This window comes from Microtus pennsylvanicus, chromosome 4 (genome assembly GCF_037038515.1).
Source record: "Microtus pennsylvanicus isolate mMicPen1 chromosome 4, mMicPen1.hap1, whole genome shotgun sequence".
In the NCBI taxonomy this organism is placed as follows: Eukaryota; Metazoa; Chordata; class Mammalia; order Rodentia; family Cricetidae; genus Microtus; species Microtus pennsylvanicus.
This window is the reverse complement of record NC_134582.1, coordinates 40,823,386-40,849,454: the sequence shown is the minus strand read 5'-3', so window position 1 is coordinate 40,849,454 and position 26,069 is coordinate 40,823,386. Positions and strand designations below refer to the sequence as shown.

Below are 26,069 nucleotides of genomic sequence, written 5' to 3'. Positions count from 1 at the left end.
TGTCTCCAAGAAAAGAAGGGAAAAAAAGGAAGAGAAAAAGAAAAAAAGACCATGAAACAGTAATTCTTAGCAAACCTACCTTAATTTTGATGGGTATGGTTCAAGCACCTTCAGTTTGACTAGGGTGTATTCCTGAGGTCCAACGCCCTAAACAAAGAAACACGGGGAAAATATGGATTCACCCTGCTGACCTATGCAGGAATCCACTTCAGATTTATGACATGGATTCTTGCACATAGGAATAATTCATCCTTCCAGCAAAGAGAGTGCCAGTGGTGTGGCCACAGTAAAGGGTATTACAGTGGCCACTCGGTGGTCCAGATAATCACCTCTCCAGTTTGTCTGTCATGATCCATGCAAGGCTGTCCATCTTTTGGAGAATAAATGGTGTACCTAAAAAAGAAAAGCAATAAGCAGAAAACACTGTTATATTTTCAGGTTACATCATGAAGTATCAGACAGTGTCACTAATACCCTACAAGCATGAATTATAGGTGACACCCTCAGCCAGTCAGTGTCTAAATTATGCATGCTTTGATGAGCAGTTCTGAAACGGAGGTATTGACATCTCCTTCATGAAAGGGAGCACTAATGAAAACTGTGGATTAGCCTTAGCCTTGTAGTAATGAAACATAAGACCATAAAATAAATTCACGTAGCCGGGCAGTGGTGGCGCATGCCTTTAACCCCAGCACTTGGGAGGTAGAGGCAGGCAGATATCTGTGAGTGTGAGGCCAGCCTGGTCTACAGAGCGAGTCCCAGGACAGCCAGGGCTACACAAGAAACCCTGTCTCAAAACAAGAACAAAAAAAGATACAAATTCAAATAAGTTGTTTTTATTTGATCTACATAATAAAGGAAAAAATCTTAGCAACTTATAGAAGTATAAGCTAAAACACAAATAAAATAATCTCGCCAGTGGTTTGCTAGGAATACTGAAAAGAATCATTCCCTTCTCTCTGGTTCTAGCTGTCAAAAACACAAAACAGCTCAGAAGTCAAGAAAACGAGCAGCAAGAAAGTGGGAGCTCAGTGACAAAACACAGGTCACAGGGTGCGAGCCCCGAGTCCAACACAAATGAAACAGAAAAACAAAAGACTCAGAGAAACCCTGTCACAAAAAACAAAAAAAAGGAAGGAAGGGAGGAAGGAAGGGAGGGAGGGAAGGAGGGAGGGAGGGAGGGAGGGAGGGAGGGAGGGAGGGAGGGAGGGAGGGAGAGAGGAAGGAAGGAAGGAAGGAAGGAAGACACAGGCAGGCAAGATTAAAGGAAAGCAAGAGACACAACAGAACAAGAGAGTGATGAAAAAGGAAAAGACAGACAGATGAATGGGTGGATGGACAGATAAGAGAGAACATGATGAGATACAGATACTGAATTGCAATGCAATGCAAGAATTATGATTTTTAGTTGATTACACTGAAATAAAACAAACTTACCGCTTCCCAAATTTAATTTTGTTTCTTTCTCTTAATGTTAAAAACTGCCACCTGACAAAAGAATCATAGTAAGGATTCACATCCGTGGTGATGAAGGAACGCCGCCAGTCTACCTAGAGAAAGAAAAGGAAAAGATAATTTTTATAACTAGGGATTCCTATGAGTCAACTATTTACCTTTCTACTATTTATCCCAACTTAACATTAGATCAACTATTAAAGAAAAAATTTCCAGTTCCACATCTCTCTTTTTTTTTTTTTTTTTTTTTTTTTTTTTTGAGACAGGGTTTCTCTGTAGCTTTGGAGCCTGTCCTGGAACTAGCTCTTGTAGACCAGACCAGGCTGGCCTTGAACTCAAGAGATCCACCTGCCTCTGCTTCCCGAGTGCTGGGATTAAAGGCGTTTGCCACTACCGCCCAGCCAGTTCCACATCTTAAATTCATATAAATCATTGCAATAATTTGTTTAATTAATAGGTTTTAAAATACACACACTTGCTGAGCAGTAAGAGCACATGCCTTTAATCCCAGTACTCAGGAGGCAAAGGCAAGAGTTCTGTGAGTGTGAGGCCAGCCTGATCTACAGAGGAAGTTCCAAGACAGCCAGAACTACACAGAGAAGCTGTTTCAAAAAACAAAACAAAGAAACAAAAAAATACACACGTTAGTTAACATATAAGATTTACAATAAATTTAAAAGAAATACTTAAATAATACAGTCAACATACTTGAGTTAAATTTTGGTGTCTTTGTATTCTTTAAATAAAACCCCTTTCTACCAATTGTTAATAAATATATTCTGATGAGACGAATGTTGAAGGTTTTCTTACTCGCTGCCAGTCTAATAACATCTGGATTTTTGGTGACATTCAGCCAGAATATACTGCTGTAAATTTAAAAGTTGTCCCATATCTTTTTGAATGATACAAACGTAAGTGCCTTTCACTGTCTCTAATACTGAGGGCTACGGCATACCTTTAACCCTATTTTCTTCAGATCTTCAACAGCCAACGGTGGGAAATACTCAAGCCAATGTTCTGCTTCAGAAAACTTCACTATGTCTTCCTCAGAAAGCCCAAGGGATTTCATAATGTCCCACTGGTACTTAGACGATCCTGCTTTGGCAGCGGCTTTGCTCTGAAAACAAACACAAACTCCAGTAAAGCACAGCCGACAACCATTCAGCATCCCAGGACCACAGTAACTTTAATTCCATAATCCTATTTGGTGATTGTGTTTCTTTGTGAAAGAGGGTTTCACAGTGTAGCTCTAGCCGGCCTGAAACTCGCTATGCAGACAGGATCTCTCATAAGGGATCTGCTGTTCTGCTTCCCGCAACTCTGTTGATGGATCAGAACACCACAGCAGTACAGATATCAGGATGTCCACCAGGAAACAGACACCAGAGATAAAAGATGAAGGAACCACTCAACCACCATCATTGTAGTCTTAGCACCATGCTCTCATTTCCTTTCTTCTAATAGCACACATGCCCTTCTTAGCGCAAAATAAAAAAATCACTTCATTTTATCTATATGAAAAACCATCAGGTGACCCCAAATTAAAGGAGTTTATTTAATGGTTGAAATTTTGGTCCCCACTTTAACCATAAGAAACTTAATTCCCTATGTAACAGCATTAAAAGGTAAACTCTTAAAGAGATTCTGCCCTCAAGAGTGTATCATTGCTGCACCAAAGAAGACAAATCTGGCCTGTCCTGAACGTGTTACCTCCTCTCTCCCTCCCTGTCTCTCTTTCCTGTTCTGCTACTATTTCTTTTCCCTTCCTTCACAGACAACACAGCAAGAAATGCCTGATCAGGTTCTGAACTCTCAACATAAGCCTTCCCAGCCTCAGTGGGCCAATAAATTTCTGGTCAGTATAAATTACCCAATCTGTGTTGTTATCACTGCAACACAAAAACAGACAGGACTTTTTTGACAGTCAATAAAAATTTTTTTAATTGGTTTTTTGAGACAGGGCTTCTCTGTAGCTTTGGAGCCTGTCCTGGAACTAGTTCTTGTAGACCAGGCTGGCCTTGAACTCACAGAGATCCACCTGCCTCTGTCTCCTGAGTGCTGGATTAAAGACGTGCACCACCACTGCACAGCAACAGTCAATAAATTCTTTATCTGAACATTACTCCATGTCAAAAATCATAGAAGTTAATAATGTAGTGTGGATTCTAGATCGGGTCTTATTCTGTTAAATTATTCACTTTTACTTTATGTATATTTTGCCTGCATGTATGTAGAGGTACTATATGTAGACTTGGTGTCTACAGAAGTCAGAAGGCATTAGGCGAACTCTGAGTTGTGGATGGCTGTGAAATACCACATGTGTGGGTACTGGGACTCATACCTGGATCCTCTGCAAGAGCAACAAGTGCTCTTAACTGCTGAGCCATCTCTCCAGCCCCTGCACCCCCACCCCCTGTTTAAAGCAGAGAAAAGACATTAGGAGAAGGATGGGTACAACTTCAAATACAAGATCAGCAAGAGGACTTAGTCAGTATGGATGCTTGTGCACAGACCTGACAGCCTGACTCTCTCCCTAGATCCTACAGGATGGCAGGAAAGAACCTACTCAGAGCTGTCCTCTGACCTCCATAAGCTTGCCCCTGCCTCTCCCCTCAACACACACACAATTTCTATGCAAATACAGGAGGCTAGAGAGATAGCTCAGCAATCAGGAGTGCACACTGCTGTTACAGAAGACACAGATTCGGTTCCCAGCAACCACATCAAGCTGCTCTCAACTGCCTGTAACTCCAGTTCCAGGGGACCCAACACCTTCTAGACTCTCTAAGTATCTGCACATAACAAAGACACACACACAAAATTAAAAATTAAATCTTTTAAAAAATGAAGTCCTCGCCGGGCGGTGGTGGCGCACGCCCTTAATCCCAGCACTTGGGAGGCAGAGTCAGGTGGATCTCTGTGGGTTTGAGACCAGCCTGGTCTACAAGAGCTAGTTCCAGGACAGGCTCCAAAACCACAGAGAAACCCCTCGAAAAACCAAAAAAAAAAAAAAAAAAAATGAAGTCCTCTTTTTAAAACACTTCAGATGAACTCTACAGTTTAGAACACAGCACTGAACTAACATTAGCTGTTTAGGTAGGATGACTGTATCACAGTTACAGAGAGTAAAGAAGAGTAACATTAGGGGAGGTGGACAAAGGTTATGCTGGAATGCTGCACTATCTTGAAACTCCTTTAAATCTAAAATATATCAAACTAAAGTGAAAAAGCAACAATAAAGCCAGACAATATTTTGATTTAATGTATTGATTCTATTTTTAGGTAAAGGGGTGTTTTGCTTGCTTGCATGTCTGTGTACCATGTGCATGTAGGTACCCAAATAGGCCAGAAGAGGGCAGCAGATACCCTGGGATTGGAGTTACAGACAGTAATAAACCATCATGCAGGTGCTGGGAATGGACATGGGTTAACAGTGCTGTTAACTGCTGACCTGACGGATTTTTCATCTTTGTGGGTGTATGTAAGATGTATGTTTATGGGTGCATGCTCATCAGTATCTATGGTGCACATGTGGAGGTCAGGACAACCTGTCAGTTTATTTGAGGCAGGATCTCTGCTGTTCAAAACTGACTCCAGACTAGCTTACAAGCTTCTGGGGATTCTTCTGTCTCTACCGCCCTTCTCACCAATGGAGTGCTGGGATTTGGAGATGTTGTTATTACCTAGAAAGCTCATTACCCACTGAATCATTTAAACAGTCTTGATTTGACAGTTTCTTAAAAATTACCAAGTACGCTTCATGTGCCAGGCACCTGCCAGTGCTGGGTATATACAACTAAATCAAAGAGGTGGGAACGTCAGGCAAGACAACTGAAACGTAAACAACCACCAGACCTTTTTCCCTTTGGCTTTATCCTTCACTGTTATATCTGCAGGTTTAACGCTACTTTCTTCCTCTTCCTCTTCTTCTTCTGGAAAATCAGGAGGGCAGCCATACAGCTCTATTTCTCTTTTCAGCTTGTCAGCACACGCCTACAGCACAAGAACACAAAGAGCCAAGCTCAGAACTCAAGGAAATAAACTGTTTCCAAGGTCAACAAAAATCAACTTTCTGAAATTGCATGTAACATCTACACACAAATATTATAGAAAACCCAGATGATGTAAATCACATGCCTCAAAATCCTATAACAGAGTTTGTATTTTATTCAATATGTATAGTACTTAATGTAGCATCCTGACACACTAAACAGCGGAAATGAAAAGATACATAAAACAGAGGATGTCATTTTGGATAACAATACTAATGGTTTCTCATTTTGAAGATTATCTTTGTAGTGGAAGGTAAATTCTTACCCTCTGTTAGTAATCAGCACTCCTGAGAGGTAGACAACAGACACCGACATGAAGTGATTTATCCAAGGTTATAAGCTAGCAAGTTACAGAACTGGGCTCTCCACCACAGTTCTTCCAAAACAGAGAAAACATCAAAGAAGAGTTTCAGCTGATAAGTAAGTACAACTAGAAAGGTACTACTGGCACATACAGATGTTCTGGAGACTGAGGCAGGGGGATTACAAGCTCAAGATCATCCTGGGCAATTTAACAAGACTATATAAAAATAAAAATTAAATAAAAAGAAATACAGATATAATTCAGGTTAAGAGAGACTGTCTACCTGGTAAAGCAAAGCCCTACCTAAAAGTCCAGTACTGAAAGGGGAGAGTCACCAATATTGGGTTTGAAGACGTGACCCAGTGTTAGAGCACTTGGGCTACCAAGTGTAAGACCCTCAGTTCAATTCCAATGCCACATACACATATAAAAATGTCATCATTTGGGGCTGGAGAGATGGCTCAGTGGTTAAGAGCACTGTCTGCTCTTCCAGAGGTCCTGAGTTCAATTCCCAGCAACCACATGGTGGCTCCAAACCATCTGTAAAGAGATCTGGCGCCCTCCTCTGGCGTGTGGAGGCAGAAAGTTGTATAAACAAATCTTTAAAAAAAAGTCATCATTTGCAACCACAAATGTGGTAATTAAAATAAGCCAGGATCACCAAAAGATGCTAAAACCACTAGGCTACTGAATAATAGGCCATTCAGAGGTTCTCAACATAGTCCCCACAGACTACTTTCTAAGTACTAAAGACCCCTTAGAATGAGCAACTCTGTCATGTATTAACTTAATGTTACTAAAATGGGACAATAGGAAGTTTATGCCTCATCAATATACTAAGTATTCTTCTCAAAGTACCCAAATTCAAGCATTGATGAACATCATGTCAGACAACTAAAAGGTCTAAAGCAAACTACATGTGAAGCACAACCCACAGAAGAAAATGTAAAACTGCAACTAGGAGAAATGTGGCGATATCTTGTTTGTACAAATAAAGCTTGCCTGAAGATCAAAGGATGGAGCTAGTCATTAGTTAACCATAGAGGTCTGGAGGTTTGTACAGACACACAGGAAGTGATATGGCTGGGCAGAGAGAGGAGATAAGGTGGGAGGAAACAGGAACTCAGCCTCTTTCTGGCTGGGAAGTTGAGTAGGTAAGGTGGCTGTGGTTTGGCTCCTTCATCTCTCTGGTCTATCAGCATTTTCCCTTTACCTGACTCTGGGCTTTTATTATTAAGACCTATTAGAACTCATGCTACATTCTGGGGCTCTGAACTCAAGTCACCAAGTTTACTTAGTATGATGGTACGTATAAAAATGGCCCCCATATGCCCATAGGGAGTAGCACTATTAGGAGGTGTGATCTTGTTGGAGTAGGTATGGCCTTGCTAGGCAGTGTGGCACACAGTTTCCTTCTGCTGCCTGTGGCTCCAAACGTAGAACTCTCAGCTCCCTCTCCAGCACCATGTCGGCCTCGTGCCACCATGCTTCCTGCCATGATGATAAAGGACTAAATCTCTGAACTATAGGCCAGCCCCAATTAAATGTTTTCCTTATAGGAGTTATTATGGTTATGGTATCTCTTCACAGCAATAGAATCCTAAGACACTCAGCAAGTGCTTTACCCTAAGCTATCTCCCTAGTCCTTTAAAGAATTTTTAAATTAATTTTCACTATAACAAATTTAGCTCATTTCATAAAATACTTTAATGTAAATGGCATGAGTGAAAAATCCAATTCCAAAATCATAAATCAGGTATTCTTCTTTACTCTAAGCTCAAGAGTAGAAACCAGGGGCTGGAAAGATGGCTCAGAGGTTAAGAGCACTGATGGCTCTTCCTGAGTTCAACTCCTAACAACCACACGATGGCTCACAACCATCTATAATGGGACCTGGTGCCCTCTTCTGATGTGCAGACATACATACAGATAGAGCGATCATACCTAAAAAATACATGAATAAATTTTTTAAAAGTTAAGGAAAAGGAAAGAGTAGAAGCTAATCCTCTAAGCAGTCTTACCTTAATAGGCATGCCAGTACAGTGTAGCCCAAAGGGAAACAGACAATTTTTCCCTTTTAATCTCTGGTATCCTACTGCAAACTGCAGGAAGAAAATCAAATTTAAATTATAAATATAAATGGCAGATGTACACAAAATGCTAACTTTGGGGTGGGGGAGACAGGGTTTCTCTTTGTAGCTTTGGAGTCTGTCATGGAACTTGTTCTATAGACCAGGCTGGCCTCAAATTCAGAGATCCTCCTGCCTCTGCCTCCCGAGTGCTGGGATCAAAGGCTTGCGCCACCACCACCTGGCAAAATGCTAACTTTTGGCAGCACTAACTTCCCTCTTCCCAGCATTAGAACAGACATTTTGTCACTGCAACATTCTACTCCACTATCTTTTTTGTTGTTTTTAACCAACATAGAAATTTTGAACATACACATGTCCAGAACCCTGAACAAACATGCACATGACATGGAAACAAAAACATAAAATTTAAGGTATAAAAATTATTCTTTAAAAGTATTTGAATTCCCTTAAGAGGAAATGAATTTTATACGTGCAATTTTTTTTCAAACTGGTATTTAATATAGACAGTCCCTATCCCAAGTAATAAACACAGGAGCTTTACCTCACACTTGGATAAGGAAAACGTGTGTCCCAAATGAAGGCGTCCGTTCATGTATGGATATGGGAAAGTGACAAAGTATTTCCCCTTGCTGCAAAGTAATATGAAAAAGAAAGTACAAAAAAAGAAAATGTTAAATTTCTTTCACAACAAACGGTGGGATGGAAAGGCTGCTGGGTCATGCAAGTACTCTGTGGCAAGTCTAGTTTTTGGAGGAGCTGGACAGATGTTGCTGTCCTCTTGCTGCTCAAACAAGAGAACCCACAGGATAGATCACAATCTTCTATAACTGTTCCAGGGGATGGAATGCCCTCTTCTGAACTCTGCAGGCACTGCTGGTATACTTACATGCTCATACACATTAACACAAAAATAAAATCTCTTTTAAAAACAAAATAAAGAGCCTGGCGGTGGTGGTATGTGCCTTTAATCCCAGCACTCGGGAGGCAGAGGCAGGTGGATCTTTGTGAGTTCGAGGCCAGCCTGGTCTACAAGAGCTAGTTCCAGGACAGGCTCCAAAGCTACAGTAAGGGTTCTCTCAAAAAACAAAAAACAAAAATTTAAAAATAAAAAAATTAAGTTTAGCTACTTAAAAGATAGCAAGTTTGGGCTGGACAGGGTGGCACATGTCTTTAACATGTAGTAACTTTAACATGTAGTAACCTTTAACATGTGGTAACTCAGGAGCCAAAAGCAGGTGGATCTCTGTGAACTTGAGCTGTGCGTGGTTCATACAGAAAGCTCTAGGTCTAGGTCTAAAGCCTAAGGTAAGACTGTCTGAAAAAAAAAAAGATACTAAGTTTATAAACTTGAAAGTAAAAGCTCTCCAAAACTTAAGATAAATTTGATTTTGAAAACATCATACATTCATAAATGATATTATGCAATAATCTCCTTGATCTAGGGATGTAGCTTGATGGTAGAGCACTTACACAGCATGTATGAAGCCTGAGTTAGACCACAACACAGAAAAGAGATAAGTATCTCTGTCACAAATATGAGAGGTTTAACTCAGACTGAAATATGTAAGTAACAATGATATCATTTAAAAATTAACATTTTTAACCATCTGTACTGCTCTAACATTTATTTGAAAAAGTGAGATTCCAGCCAGGTGGTGGCACACACCTTTACTCCTAGCACTTGGGAGGCAGAGGCAAGTGGATTTCTGTGAGTTTGAGACCAGTGTGGTCTACAGAGTAATTTCCAGGACAGCCTCAGCTGTTAAACAAAGAAACCCTGTCTCGAAAAACCAAAAGAAAAAAAAGGGGGGGGGGGTGAGATTCCTTTTTCATTAAAGATACACACAAAGCAGCTTCAAGTTCCTTGAGAGAGGTGTCCTAAATATCAAAGCACGTGCCGTGGAGAGACGTCCTAACATCACAGCACGTGCAGTGGAGAGACGTCCATATATCACAGCACGTGCAGTGGAGACGTCCTAACATCACAGCACGTGCAGTGGAGACGTCCATATATCACAGCACGTGCAGTGGAGACGTCCATATATCACAGCACGTGCAGTGGAGACGTCCATATATCACAGCACGTGCAGTGGAGACGTCCTAACATCACAGCAAGTGCAGTGGATCACCTTATTGAAAGCTGTTTCTATTCTCAGACTATCTTTCTTTTTCACAATAAGTATTTGTAACCTACGTATTATATCACACAGCATAAATGGCGCATTTGTAAGTGTTAATTTTTCAGCCAGGATGGAAGGCAGAGGTAGGGGGATCTCTGTGAGTTCAAGGTCAGTTTGATCCAGACCAGCACGTGCTACATAGTGAGATCCTGTCTCTATAAAATAAAATGTCCATTTTATTATGCCGTGTACTTTCAAATAACTGAGCACTTACAAATGTACCCTCCAAGTTATAATTCAGTGAAGCCAACCATATGTGCTCTCCCCACAAGGGAAAACCAATAACCTCCAGTTGGCTCTGCCATTCTCTTCCTTTTCCATAGTTTACAAATATGGATATGTTCTTCAACAATATATCACTTAGTGTGGCTCACTCACGAATTTTATTAAAGCACAGTATGTTTCATAAAGACTTTTGAAATTTAATCTTCACAATATTCATAAATTTCTTCAACAAAACTTCATATCTCAACAGGTCATTCTTTTACTGACCCATTATAGTGGTTCATTTCTTTCTTTTTTTTTCTTAAAGAATTATTTATTATGTATACAACATTCTGCCTGCATGCCAGAGGAGGGCGCCAGACCTCAGTACAGATGGTAATGAGCCACCATGTGGTTTCTGGGAATTGAACTCAGGACCTCTGGAAGAGCAGGCAATGCTCTTAACCTCTGAGCCATCTCTCCAGCCCCAGTGATTCATTTCTTATTAAACTGACTTAATGTGGACTAAAATTCTAAAACCAAGCAACAGAATAACAAACTGTAGTTTAAGGTATAACAATACTGTATGCTAGCAATTTCTCTTTCACTTTAAATAGAGCGCACTACATGCATTCCATTGTAGTTTACCTAAGTAGTAAGTAAAGATGATAGTTTTTATTTTTTTAATTAGTAAGCCCTAGAAACATCTACAGTTACACCTTAAGTTCATCAGCTCTTAAAAACCAAGCTAGTCAAGGTTAAGAGCAATGGTTGCTCTCCCAGAGGTCCTGAGTCCAAGTCCCAGCAACCAGATGGTGGCTCACAACCATTTATGAGATCTGGTGCCCTCTTCTAGCCTGCAGGCAAACATGCAGGCAGAACACTGCATACATAATAAATCTATCAAAACAAAACAAAACAAAAAAGCTAGCTTGCCTGGTTAATACTTGGAAGGGCAAAGCCAGGAGTAGTCCTACATGCCTTTAATCCCAGCACTTGGGAGGTCGAGGCAGGGTGAGTTAGAAGTCAACCTGGTCTGCATAGTAAGTTCCAGGACAGCCAGAGCTACATAGAAATACCCTTAAAAAATACTTGGAAGGACAGAAGTATGAAAGAGTCACACCCTGTGAACTCTTATCAACTTTGAGAACTTTACTTAGCCTCTCTGTATCTACTTCACCATCTGCTACATGTAGTTTAATGTAATTTATTTTTTAGCGGGTTGAGAACAGCTTAGTTAGTTGAGTGCTTGCCCAGAATACACAAAGTGCTGGGTCTGATCCCCAACACCACATAGATCAAGCACGGTGACACATGCCTGTAATCCTAGCACTTAGGAGGAGGCAGAGGATCAAGTCAGGTCATTCTCTGCTACATAGCCAAGTTGGAGACCAGACTGGGATAGTGTGAGACCTTGTCTCAAAAGACAAAAAGAAGCGTTCACCTTAAAAAGCTATTAAGGAGCTAAGCAAGGGACTGGAGGTGTTCAGTAGTTAAGAGCATCTGCTGCTCTTCTATAGACCACAGTTTAGCTCACAGCACCTCCACAGCAGTTCACAAGCGTCTGTAATTCCAGTCAAAGGGATCTGACACTCTCTTCTGAGCTCTGTATGCACCAGGTATCCACATGGTACACAGACACACATGCAGGCAAAACATCCATAAACCTTAAAAAATAATATCAAGTAAACATAATAAAAATTCTTAGGATTCAATGAGACTATGGTATGTTTCCTAGCACACAGTTAGTTCACAGTTAGCTACTACCACACACATTCTCTGCCTCCCAAGTGCTGGGATTAAAGGTGTGCACCACCATGCCCTACTTGGACAATGTCAATATTTATATATATATATATGTATGCACATTAATTTAACATGTTGTAACATTCTTTTCTTTTTTTTTTTTTTGTTTTGTGTTTTAAGACTGTGTAGTCCTGGCTGTCCTATAATTCACTCTGTAGATCAAGTTGGCCTCAAACTCAGGGATTCACCTGCCTCTGCCTCTTGAGTGCTGGGTGCTGGGATCAAAGACACGGACACCATGCCCAGCAACTGTAGCATTCTTCTGGAGAACAATTACTTTGCTTTTGTTTTCCCTCCAATAATCACTGTCTACAATTTGCCTCAAATTATCATCTTAGTTTCAAAGCAATATAGTACTTATAAAATAAAATCAACAAATATAGTCACCCTTCAAAATTTTATTCTATATTGGAGGTAATATCAGTAAGAATCTCTCAAAGAAAAAGCTTTCTTTTTATCGGCCAATAAATACAAAACTTCAAAACATTTTCCTTTGTCAAAATGTGAAAAATAATAACTTAAAAAATCTGTAAGGGCTGGTGAGATAGCTCAGCAGACACAGGCTCAAGGTCAATCTTCAGAACCAACATGGTAGCAATCAACTGATTCCTGAAAGTTGTCCTCTGAATATCACGTATGTACCACACTTGCAAACACACAAAAATAAATGTGTTTTTTTTTTATCTTAATGTGAACAAAATCTAAGAATTCCATAGAGTTCGACTTGAGTACATGGGGGAACTCAGCTCCTCCAGCCCACTATACACACTGTCTCACTTCCCTCTCCCTGGGCAGATGGGTGTGGGGATCGTCACCGACTCACCTGGTCTGCTTCTGCTTCTCCAAATGAGATGCATTGACTTCAAACACTTTCTCAGCTTCCCATTTCTGCTGGACTTCTTTCTCAATCTTCTTCAAGAAGTCTACTTTGGCTGTTCCTTTTCTTTCCTATTAAATACAAAAAGAAACAGAATGGCTTGCTTTAAAAGAAATAAGAGTGCATGCCATAATCCCAGCACCTGGGAGGTGGAAATAAGAGGATCAAAATTCAAGTGCACCCTCAGGCAAACTGCAAGTTTGAGACCAGCCTGGGCTACCTGAGACCCTGTGTGAAAAACCAAGAGGGGGAAAAAAGAAGTCATGCTCACAAAAAAAAAACTGACAGATCAAATTCTTCAAGCCTACCTTAAAATGTAAATGAACAATATTAAAAATTAGTTACTGAACCCAGCAGGAACGGTGCATTCAGGAGGCAGAGGCAGGCGGATCTCTGTGAGTTTGAGGCCAACCTGGTCAACAAGAGCGAGTTCCAGGACAGGCTCCAAAGCTACAGAGAAACCCTGTTTTGAAAAAAACAAAAAAAACAAAAAACCTGAATTCTGAGGCCCTGACATCTGTGCCAGGTTTTGCTCTCAGGGGCTCTCTGGTGCACTGTAGGATGTTTAAAGCATCTGTTGTTTCTTCTCAGTAGGTACTAATAGGACACACCTGGTTGTGACAATCAGGTCTCCAAGCCAGGCCTGGTGGCACAGAACTGTAAACCTAGCTACCTGGGAGGCACAAAGGACAGCAAGTGCCAGCCCTGTGTGGGATGTAGAGCAAGTTCAAGGGCAACGGAGCAACTTAGCAAGACTCCATCACAAATTTTAAAAAGTAAGTATCAAGAAAAGGAGAGCTGGAAAATTGGCTCAGACGTTAAGAGCACGGGATACTCTTCCAGAGGACCTGAGTTCAGTTCCCACCACCACACAGCAGCTCACAACTGTCTGTAACTCCAGTTCCAGAAAGTTCCAGATCCAGCACCTCCTTTGGCCTCCACAGGCGGCAGACAAGCACAATATACAGATACACATACAGGCAAATACATATCTTCACAGTATTCTGCAGTTCATTTATTTTGCTTTGTGGTTTGGGTTTTCTGTTGGGGTTTTGTTTGAAAGCAGGGTATCGCTATATAGCCCTGCCTAGCCTAGAACTCACTATGTAGGCCAGCCTGCTCTCAAACTCAGAGATCTGCCTGCCTCGGAGTGTTGGGATTAAGGAGGTGTAGCACCATAGCCTGCTATTCTGCAGTTATTAGGACACTTTTGTAGGCATCATCTCAATTTTACAACCCTGAGAAGCAGGTTAAACTATGACTCCCATTTTCGAGACAGCAAACCTGAACTTGACAGCAAGCCAGCAAATGGTGAAAACCGACAATACCACCCATCATCTTACTCCAGTTTCTGTTTTCCCTTGCTCTGTTGCCCACATCCTGGCTCCACCAGTTCCTAAATACAGAACCAGGACCCTAAATAAGTTCTATCCTGGCTTTCAGTCTGACAGTGCTCCTGATGCTCCCATCTATTTTTGGCACAGGTCTTTTGTAAACCGCAAGGTATCCCATGAATACAAACTATATTACTTACAGATATTTAACCTTGCAGGGTAAGAAACACACACACCACCAGAATAAAACAGAGAAATTAGTCCCTGCCTCTTTTCTTGAGGTTTTTCCTACCTGGCTCTCTCCCTAACATTTCTCCCACAGTGATGGGTATGAACAGCCATGGAGGTGGTCACTCCAAAAGATTTTACTACTAACTAGAAACAGTCCTTTCAAGGTGGGTACGCAACACAATGGCAGTTTATTTGTCTAGCGTGTGCAAGGCACTGGGTTCAATCTCCAATAACACTTCCACAAAAAGGAGGAGGACGAGGAGGAGGGGAGGAGGAGGAGGGGAGGAGGAGGAGGGGAGGAGGAGGAGGGGAGGAGGAGGAGGGGAGGAGGAGGAGGGGAGGAGAGGAGGAGAAGGAGAAGGAGGAGGAGAAGGAGGGGAGGAGGAGAAGGAGGAGGAGGAGGGGGAGGAAGAGGAGGAAAGAAAAGCCATGAACTGAAGAGCACAGATGAGTTTCTTTTATGCCAGATACAATATTGCACCGCTGAAACCCAACCCCCTTTAAGGTAAGAGGCAGAAAGACTCAGAGATAAAGCTATACAGTGAGTTTCAGGGGTCCTGGGCTACATAAGTCTAAGACCAAAAAGAAAAAGAATTCCAGCGCCAAAAATTCTTCAACCCTATAGTAACCTTCTCCTGATAATGGGGTCCCTTTTCCGCCAACTCTTAGCTTGCCAGTCACCCAGTCCCATCTTCTCACTGCCTCTCTGTACCCATCTGTGCTTCTGGTTCTGGCTACTCTGCCATCATTGTATTACCTGGAAATACCCTGCCCAGTCATCTCCGCTCCTCCACCTGGGTAGGTGAACGTGGCAGGAGGAAAACCCGACTGTCCTCTAAACACCTTGTGACTACCAAGCTCAAGAGGCCTCAAGGAATACCTCTAATTCCTGAAAGTCATCGCTCCCTCCTGCTAAACTATTTCATTTCGCCCCCAGTACTGGAGACTGAATTAAGGGCCTTGGTCATGCTAGGTTAGAGTTCTACGACTGAACTACTTCCCAGCCCTTTTCACTTTTTATTTTGAGACAGTCTTGCTAAGTTATTCGGGTTGACTTTGAACTTTTTCCACGCCCACGCAAGTCTTTTATTTTCAGTCCTCCTGTCTCAGTCTCCAAAGTAGCTGAGACTACCAGACCTGTGCCACCGGGTCCAGCTGCTTCATTGTAAAATAAAATATATTTAAAAGTCAGTGCTTCAGAGACACTAAACACATTCTCAGTGAGGTGCCCGATTGTTGGAAACGTTTACATAGTCTTCTCTACCTCTATTTTTACTTAAAACACGACGAAATTCCGTGTTTGTAATTTAAGTAGTCCGCGTAAAGTGAAGACGCTGGCTCAACTAGAGAGAAAAGCAAATGATTCTCCAGGAAATCGTGCCTCCAGCGAGGGAAAGGAGTCTTTCCGAAAAGGGTGTTTCCCTTCCCGGCGACAGGCACATGTGGGGAGCCCCGAATACCCTAACAGCTGGGTTTCAGGGCCCAAATCGGAGGATGCTCTTCCCGCCCAAACTCACCGCCATGGTGTCGCCCAAATGACTCAAGATCCAGCACAGCGGTCCCAGTGATATCCTCAGAGAAGTAGCTCCAACTTTTCCCTCCCACTCGGGGAATCCTAGCTTCCCAGGACACCAAAGCACACACTTCACACTTGCTGAGGCAATCGCACAGCTCGCAGAGTACAGCCGGGCGCATCTCGAGGACAGCAGGGAGTTGTAGTTCCCAGACCATGAGTGCTGAGGTACAACCGGCGTCTCTGAACTACAATTCCCAAAAGACAACGAGATACCGGAAATCAATCATAGCCCACGCCCAGGTGACACCGGCAGTGATGTCACCCTCATGTTGAACTACAAGATCCGTGATGCAGTTCAGGATGACGGACTGCCGCAAGTGAGCTCTAAAGGAGGTGGAGTTAGGAACGTGAACCCTCTCACCCCGTGGAGCCGTCTGTCTGTCAGGATGCCAGAACGCGGAATTGATTGCTATTCAGTGACTGAGGTGCTAATTATGGCTTGCCACCACGCACAGGTATTTATTAGCACCAGTAGCATTCAACAGCTCAGCTTGTAGATGTTTAATAGCACCAAATAATCTGCACCTTTAGGGAAGAGATCAGAAACGCACCTGTTCTCTGAAGCTTGGCTCAGGCCACGCCCAAGCCACATTTCAAGTACTCATCATCTATGACTGCCATATTGGTTGGTGCAAATATGCTGAAAAATTTCCATCAGCACAAAACTATTCTGTCGAACAGACCTGATAATAAATGGCTTTTACCCTTAGAGTTCAGATTTGTTCATGTGTTAATCCATTAATCTAGTAAACACTAAGCGTCCTCAAAGCACTTTAAGAGGAGCGAATAACTGATCCGTGCCACCAACAGTTCTGAAGAATTTTTTTCCTAAGTAGTCGTAGACAAACTTTAATGATGGTGTAATACATGCCTGGCGTATGATACAAGTGTAATAAAAAACATGGTTGGATGAAAGAAAGAAGGAGCCTTAGGCTACGAAGAAGAAAGCTCTGGCTTTCTCAGTAAGGGCTGCACACACAAAGGCGTTCACTCCATCACTTTCTGCACCTTCTTTTAACTAGCAACAATTTATAAATCATTTTTTTGTTTGCTTGTTTTTTGTTTTTCGAAGACAGGGTTTCACAGTGTAGCCCTGGTTGTCCTGGAACTTGCTTTGTAGACAAAGCTGGTCTCAAACTCACAGAGATCTGCGAGCTTCTGCCTCCCCAGTGCTGGGATTAAAGGCGTGCGCCACCACTGTCCAGCTAGAAATCACTTCTTAACACTATGTCTGGGTTAAATGTCTCCTATATATTCCCTGGATTGTCTTGTTCTTTCTCTCCCTTTATGTATGTGTGTATGTATGTATGTATGTATGTATGTATGTATGTAATTGCCTGTCTATCACCAGACTTCAAGCTTCATGGTAATAGGACTGTGTCTAGCAGTATCTCTAGCACATGGTAGGTGCTTTATAATTTTGAATAAGTGAGAGAATCTCATACTCCACCGCTTTTTAGAACTGGTTATGCTTTCCTGTAACAATTGTGACCTAACCTGAACTATTTGTCCTCACAAATGGCATTGGTAACTGAAATCTTTCATGCAGCAAATACTTACTAAGCACTTGACATGACCCTGACATAGAACTAGAATAGAACCACAAAACACATAGATGCTGTCTTGTAGCACCTATCATTAATAAGCATGAGACATGAAAGCAGAAAGTAAACAAATGATTTAGTGAATGCAAACTGTGCAAAACCACCTACATGCCTCCACATTTATTTGTATTTCCTATTCAAATGCCTAAAAATCTATCTTTCTAAAGAGGACTAGAGTTAAGTGCTTACCTAGCATGTGCGCAGTCCCAGTTTGACCCCTAGCTCCACCAAAGAGGACAACAGTCATTTGGATTCATTTCATTCCACTCCATTCATCTAGCATCCTTTATGTACATGATGCTCTCATGCTGGAGAGACACTTAAACAAGATAGAGACAGCTGTGTCTTTCATGGAGAGTAAAGACTAAAAGGAAAAGGCAGGCATCAAACCAGCAGGGGCAATGAGAGCCAGCTCAGGTTTTAAGCAGGGAAGGCACATGGTCCTATTTGTGTGTTACAAAAGAGAAAAACAGAAAATAGCGAAGCTGCTACTATTGTCCAGAAGAGATGGTGTCTTTGACTATGGAAGCGTCTGTTAAGAAGAAGGAAGAAATTAAGAAATAAAGTGTGGAGAGTGGAAGAAGCCCTGAATGGATGAAGTCCTGAAGTGAATGTGTGTTGTTGGCATGGACGTGGTCACATCGAGGACTTCAACGTCTTAGCCCCACGGAAAAATGTCAGAGCCTCCCCTCCTCCAAACATGAGGCTTAAAGAGATGATAAAGCCTTCCTGTGATGCCTGTGCAGAAAGCATCCATCTTCACTTTCTGCCATAGGTATTTACGATCTGAAGACAGCTTCCCTGCAGAGCCTGTACCTACCAAGATTAGCTAAATCTGCCTCCTTGTTCAGCTGTGTATAATGATCCTGCCTCCTTGTTCGTCTATATGTAGTGAACATGGTGGGCTACCAGTGTGCTTCAGTCTTTCCAACAGAGGAGTCCAGTCCACTCAATCCCCGCGTTTCCATAAATGTGTGTCTATGTGTTTATTTTTATTTCTTCTTTCCCTGGGTACCCCCAGTCAAGCCAAGTACCCAGGAGCCAAGCAAGGACTTCCAGAGAGAGAGAGAGAGAGAGAGAGAGGGGGGGGGGGCTCAATGATTAAGAGTATTTGCTACTCTTTATTTTTGTTTTTGTTTATTTGTTTTCTTAAGACAGGGTTCCTCTGTGTAGCCTTGGATGTCCTGGAACTTGTTCTGTCTACAGACCAGGCTGGTCTCAATCTCATAGAGCTCCTCCTACCTCTACCTTTTGAGCACTAAGATTAAAAGGATGTGCCACCACCACCTGACTTTATTTTTGGGTTTTTTGAGACCTGATTTTGCTAGTTAGACCTGGCTGTCCTGGAGCTCAGTATACAACCAGGTTGGCCTCAAACGTAGAGATCATCCTGTCTATGACTCTGAAGTGCTGGGATTAAAGTGTTTACTACAACACTGAGGCTTTGGGGGGCTCACAGAACACCACGAGTCAGTTCCTAGCACTCACATGATTGCTCACAACTCTCTGTGATTCCAATTCCAGGGGGATCTAACACCCTTTTCTGGTGTCTGAGGGCACCAGGCATGCACATGGTACACAGGCTTACATACAGGCAAACACCTATGTACATCAAATTTAAAAAAAAAAAACAAAGAAAGTTAAAATGTTAGTGAGTAGTAACATGACTTTTTGTTTGGGAATTATTGATTCCATGCTAGACCATGTGGTCTACCTTCTATCAGTAAATGAAGTTAGAAAGGTAGAACCGTGGATAAGAGCTACAGCTACAAATCAAACAGATCAACGTCATCATTTCCTGAATGACCTTAGGAAATTCAACTAACTACTCTTTAAAGATAATAATAGCATGTACCTCATCAGATTGCTAAGAAGATGAAAGGAGTGATGTGTGTATGGACCCTGTTTCTGTATGCACGTGTGTCTGTAAGCATTTTAAAATGCTAGCTATTTATGGCATTAGGAACACGAGTCTAAAAACATTAGTCCTATTTAATGGGGAAAAGCTTTACCTGTGCTCCTAAGAATCTTTCCCCCAGCTTAATTGAGCTGGTTATGATCATATAATTGCGTGGTATACCTTTTTCTGATTGCCAAACCATATACTGCTCATACTTCAAAACTCTGAATAGAACTCAGTTTCTCCCTGTCTTTCCCTCCTAAACTTACCCTGCTGGTTATTTCATTCAATTTAGTCCGCTTTCTAAATTTAGATCCATAAGGCTATAATTAATTTTGGCTTGTCTTTGAGTCCTTCTGTGTTGTTTTTTAATGTCTATTTTACCTAACTTCTCTATCTTGAAATGACAAGGGGTTGTGAGGGAAAGATTGCATGCAGTTCTCTCAGGATAGCTGCCCAGGCACATGGTACTCAGTGAGTATTTCACAATTAGACAGCCTTAGTTTTTAAATGGTTTTCTTCTCTTAGATTCATGTTCTACCTTTATCTTCAGACTTCTCCAATTTTTGTACACTGGCCTCACAAGGCAACCCAGGCTGGCCTCCGGATCACTTTGCAGCCAAGGCTTGCCAAGAAGACATGGTTCTCTTGCTTCGACCGTCCAGGGACTAGGATCACAGGTGTGAATCATCACACACAGCTGAACATTTTTTTTCATGATCCAGGCAATAAGAAGAAAAAAGAGAAGGAAGAATAATCCTTTTAGGACTCGCAAGTTTAGTTGATGACAGCATTATTTGTGTGCAACTTCCAACACAGCTCATGAGTCAGCTGAGTTTTGGGGGTGTGTACAGTGGTTACATTTATGGGCTTTGGAATCGGGTGCCAAGGTCTGAATTGAGGCTTGTCTATCTCTGTGACTTTAGGCAAGTTCCTTCAACCCAGGACCTCTGAGTCCTCAATGTAAATTGGAGATAATGATCATACTTACTTCCTCAGACTGCTGAGAAAATACGAGCTCATACCACACGAGTAATATTTACCAATGCCTGGTACGTAGTTAAGTGCTCAAGAAATATGGAGGAGGCAAGCCAGCAAGAACAATAAGTACTACGGAAAGCCGGTTTCATCAGTTATGGAAAACTCTAGACCTGATTGCCACAAGCTGGGGACAGTCATTAGGTTAATGGAGACTGCTTTTTATTTAGACAAATGCAGCTAAGTTAGGGAAATGATCATTCCCAGGCAGAAAAGCTTGTCTACATTTCTTTTGAGGCAGCGGTTATCTGTGACATCTAGGAACTAGGAACTAGTCACTTACGCAGTGACTGCAGACTCAGCATCTGCAAGGTGAGGCTGCCATCTTCAGCATTCCACAGAGCACCGAGAGCTGTGTCACCTGAGTCATTAAACATTGCTTTCCCATCAGATGCAGTGGTCCAGTGTGGCTGTCATCTAGCAAGAAGACTGGAGGAGGAAATGGGGAGTCCTAGGCCAGTCACGGCTACAATGCTAAGACTCAGTGTTAAGATAAAGATAAATCAGTGCATGGTGACACAGGTTTATAAGTTCAACTACTCAGGAGGTCAGGGAGGGAGAATCGCAAATCCAAGGCCTGCCTGGGCTACACAGCAAGTTCAGGACAGTCTTGGCAACTTAGTAAGAACTTGACTTAATATCTAAACGTTTAAAATGGGTTCAGATATATCTCATAAGTAGCGAGTCCCTAGTTCTGTCTCCAAGACTGGGAAGAAAGGAAAAAAAAATCACCTTTTGCCACCTAACAAATTACTCTAAACCTTAATGGTAACAAACCATTTATTATCTCCCAGAGTTCCTGTGGGTCGGGAATTTGGAGCACCTTGTTAGTGTGGGTGCTATCATGAGTGCACTGCCAGACGGTGATGAGAAATACAGCTGGGGCAGGAAAGCAGTGGGGTTGCTGTTGTTTGGTTTATGTTTTTAGACAAAATCTTTGTATATAGCTCAGGTTAGCCCAGAGCTTTCATTCCTCCTCCATCAACCTCCAGAATTCCGGAACGGGCATTTGCCACCACGCCAGCCCTACAAACCACTCTTTAAACCCATTTTCCCCATCCCAGGCTGGGTGTGTAGGCCAACACTTTGGTGTCAATCTTGACTCATGTATGTCTTCTTCTTTTTTCCTTTTTTTTTTTTCCGAGACAAGGTTTCTCTCTGTCTCTTTGGAGCCTGTCCTGCTCTGTAGACCTGGCTGACCTCGAACTCACAGAGATCTGCCTACCTCTGGCTCCCGAGAGCTGGGATTAAAGGCATGCACCGCCACTGCCTGGCTCATATGTGTCTTTTATACCCAAATGAATTTGTCATTGAAACAAATTGACTTTATCTTCAAAATACATCCATAGTCCAACTGCTCACCGTTCACCTAGTACAAACCTCCATTCTCTTTTCTTGCTGACTTCCCTACCCCCACTTCTGCCTTCTCTAGTCTGACAGACATGAAGCAGTCATAGCGACCCTATTTTTTTTATTGATTTCTATTGAGCTCTACATTTTTCTTTGCTCCCCTCCCTGCCTCTCCCCTACCCTTCCACCCTCCCCCAAGGTCCCTATGCTCCCAATTTACTCAGGAGATCTTGTCTTTTTCTACTTCCCATGTAGATTAGATCTATGTAAGTCTCTCTTAGGGTCCTCATTGTTGTCTAGGTTCTCTGGGATTGCGATTTGTGGGGTGGTTTTCTTTGATTTATGTTTAAAAACCACCTATGAGCGAGTACATGTGATAATTGTCTTTCTGTATCTGGGTTACCTCACTCAAAATGATGTTTTCTAGCTCCATCCATTTTCCTGCAAAATTTAAGATGTTGATATTTTTTTCTGCTGTGTAGTACTCCATTGTGTAAATGTACCACATTTTCCTTATCCATTCTTCAGTCAAGGGACATTTAGGTTGTTTCCAGGTTCTGGCTATGACAAACAATGCTGCTATGAACATAGTTGAGCACATTTCCTTGTGGCACGATGGGGCATCCTTTGGATATATACCCAAAAGTGGTATTACTGGGTCTTGAGGAAGGTTGTTTCCTAATTTTCTGAGAAATCACCACTCTGACATCCAGAGGGGCTGTACCAGCTTGCACTCCCACCAGCAATGCAGAAGTGCTCCCTTTACCCCACAGCCTCTCCAGCATAAGTTGTCATCAGTGTTTTTGATCTTGTCCATTCCTATAGGTGTAAGATGGAATCTCAGAGTTGATTTGATTTGCATTTCTCTGATGACTAAGGATGTTGAACATTTCCTTAAGTGTCTTTCAGCCATTTTAGAGTCCTCTGTTGAGAGTTATCTGTTTAGGTCTATAGTCCAGATTTTGTGATCTTTTGGTGTCCAGTTTCTTGAGTTCTTTGTATATTTTGGAGATCAGACCTCTGTCTGATGTGGGGTTAGTGAAGATCTTTTCATATTCTGTAGGCTGTTGTTTTGTCTTGTTGACCATGTCCTTTGCTTCACAGAAGCTTTTCAGTTTCAGAAGGTCCCATTTATTGTTTCTCTCAGTATCTGTGCTGCTGGGGTTATATTTATATTTAGGAAGTGGTCTCCTGTGCCAATTCATTCAAGTGTACTTCCCACTTTCTCTTCTATAAGGTTCAGTGTGGCTGGTTTTCTGTTGAGGTCTTTGATCCATTTGGACTTGAGTTTTGTGCACGGTGATAGATATGGTTCTATTTTTATCTACATGTTAATATCCAGTTATGCCACCACCATTTGTTAAATATGCTTTCTTTTTTCCATTTGATGTTTTCTGCTTCTTTGTCAAAGATCAGGTGTTCGAAGATGTGTGGATTGATATCCGGGTCTTCAGTTCGGTGACCCTATTTTTTAAAAAGATTTCATTCATATATTTTGATTGTGATATTTGTGTATATAAGAGTCTTTACTGGCTGAAACATCTGAACAGCCTATGATTCCTTTTCAGTTTGGTTGTTTGTTCACTTGTTTAAGATTAAATAGGCCGGGCGGTGGTGGCGCACGCCTTTAATCCCAGCACTCGGGAGGCAGAGGCAGGAGGATCTCTGTGAGTTCGAGGCCAGCCTGGTCTAGTTCCAGCTAGTTCCAGGACAGGAACCAAAAGCTATGGAGAAACCCTGGTCCCCTGATGCCAGCTTTATAAACAGTAATGAGCTGTTCAGTGTAGGTGCTGGGTACAGAACTTGGGTCCTCTGGAAGAGCAGCAAAAGCATTTAGCTACTGAGTCACCTTGACAATCCATCTTTCTATTCTTATCTACCACCCGGGGGAGTCAAGCTTCAAGAAGGTTGCGCTGCCTAATGGTTGCACCTCCGAGCTTGGTCTCCACTTTTAAAACCGTGTTCTTTTTGAATATTACACAAATAGAAACAGAAAGTATGTAAATTTTGGAGACCAAGTTTCTCTCTGCAACAGGCCTGGCTGTCCTAGAACTGTTGTGTAGACCAGGCTGGTCTTAGACTCACAGAGCTCTGCCTGCCTCTGCCTCCTGAGTGCTGGGATCAAAGTCGTTTGCCAGCATTGCCTGGTGATAGTTTTTAAGAAAGCATCACACTGCTTTTCAGAAATGCTGTGCCACTTCACATCACCATCAGCAAGGTGTGAATGGTCCGATTCCTTGCTGTATTTAGTATATCATTAGTATTATACACACACACACACACACATAGATGTATATATATATAAACATTTTTTTTAAAAAAAATTGAACCCCTTAATCCAGAGTTCTTCCCAAGGAACAAATCTATGTTTTCAGAATAAAGACTATTCGAGTTGACTCATAATTTGTCTACTAAGTGATCTTGTGTTTACACAACTAAGATTCTAGCTATTCTTAACAAAATGACTTTTTTTTTTCTAAGTCACATGAGTTGATCCACGTGACCCAGATTTAGGATAAACTGATACTTTTTGGATTTTTTAGAGAATTTCATAGATGAGCTCTGTATTTATATCATTTTTCCTTTCCTTTCCTGCCTTCAACACCCCCCCATGCTTCCCCTCTCTCAAATTCATGACCTCTTTTTTCTTTCTTTTGTTTTTGTTTTGTTTCGTATTTGGGACAAGGTTTCTCTGTGTAGGCCTGGCTGTCCTGGAACTCTTTCTATAGACCAGGCTGGCCTTGAACTCACAGAGACCCGCTTGCCTCCTAATGCTGGCATTAAAGACGTGCACCACCACACTGGCTCCAATCTTACTGTCTTTACTCAGAATAGTGGCTCATGGACGGTAGTGTGTGCAATACAAAATGTTGACTGAATTTTGAACTAAGCAGGGAGCTCATATTTTAATGTTTTAATTAAACATTAAATTTGTTATCAGGATAATTTAGTGACAGCTAAAGGCGTGAACTCTGGAGTAAAGGGGCATAGTCGAGGATGGATCCTTACTATTCATTATTTTGTCGACTTTCTGGGTTGCAGTTTTCTTGTCTGTGACGAATGCCTATATATTTAGGGGTAGTGTGAGAATGAGCAAATATAACGGTGTGCTGAAGCAATGTGCTTATCACAGGGAAGGGGTAGCCTCTGGGACTTGCCTCTAAAAGTCTTCCTCTGTCACTGTCTCTTCCTCTCAGGTTCTGGGGATTGAACCCACCCATGGCCTTATGGATGTGCAAGTGTTCTACTACTGAGCTACACTGCCTACCCACAAATACAAAAATGAATGTAACTTCAAAAATAATTTTTTTTTGTCTCTGGCATGTGGTAAGTATCACTAATTACGTATCTACATGTTGCATGAGCACATGAATATACTACAATCAGGGTAGCCCAGTAACTCGTGCCTGGAGTAAGTGCACATTCATTCATGGATCGCAGGTGAGTCAGTTCTTTGTACGCAATGCATGCTACCAAATAAAATCAATGGAGAAGTTTTGGCTCGTAGCTCCTGAATTTATCTGAACCATCTGGCAAATTCAGTGAGCCAAGCATGGAGGTGGAATTGACTACATTGGATAGACTTACTTCTGGGAAAGCAACTGTTCTTTTTTTTTTTTTAAGACAAAAAACAACCCCCCCCCATTTATTTATCTACTTGTGTGTGTGTGTGTGTGTGTGTGTGTGTGTGTGTGTGTGCATGAACATGCTCTGTGAAATGCAGTGGGGGATCAGAAGACAACATGCAGGAGTTGGTTTTCTTCTCGTGGATCCCAGGGATTGAACTCAGGTTTTCGGGCTTAGCAGCAAGCAGCTTTACCCGCTGAGTCATCTACCTGACCAAACCAATTTTGTTATACATGGTGCTTATTCAAGAGACAGTTTGGAATGCTATGTTCAAGAAGTGGTACTAGGGTTTATAAATCTACACACACACACACCAGATATATATATATACATGTATCAAATGCCTAAATCAACAAAGTAATTATGATAACACACACACACCAAATATATATACATGTATCAAATGCCTAAATCAACAAAGTAATTATGATAACACTG

The 26,069-nt window shown here is 41.9% G+C and overlaps 1 protein-coding gene across 1 annotated transcript in view; it reads right to left on the bottom strand.

Annotated features, from left to right (window-relative positions):
• Window positions 1–16,234, bottom strand: part of Lars1 (leucyl-tRNA synthetase 1) — a 54,442-nt gene extending 38,208 nt beyond the window's left edge. The window contains exons 1-9 of the mRNA XM_075968758.1: window positions 16,054–16,234; window positions 12,918–13,042; window positions 8,446–8,533; window positions 7,833–7,913; window positions 5,311–5,448; window positions 2,411–2,572; window positions 1,438–1,550; window positions 330–393; window positions 80–147 (exon numbers count right to left, since the gene is read on the bottom strand). Coding sequence (XP_075824873.1) covers window positions 80–147; window positions 330–393; window positions 1,438–1,550; window positions 2,411–2,572; window positions 5,311–5,448; window positions 7,833–7,913; window positions 8,446–8,533; window positions 12,918–13,042; window positions 16,054–16,059 — 845 coding nt within the window. The 5' untranslated portion in view covers window positions 16,060–16,234. The remainder of the gene's footprint in view (window positions 1–79; window positions 148–329; window positions 394–1,437; window positions 1,551–2,410; window positions 2,573–5,310; window positions 5,449–7,832; window positions 7,914–8,445; window positions 8,534–12,917; window positions 13,043–16,053) is intronic.
• Between the last annotated feature and the right edge of the window lie 9,835 nt (window positions 16,235–26,069).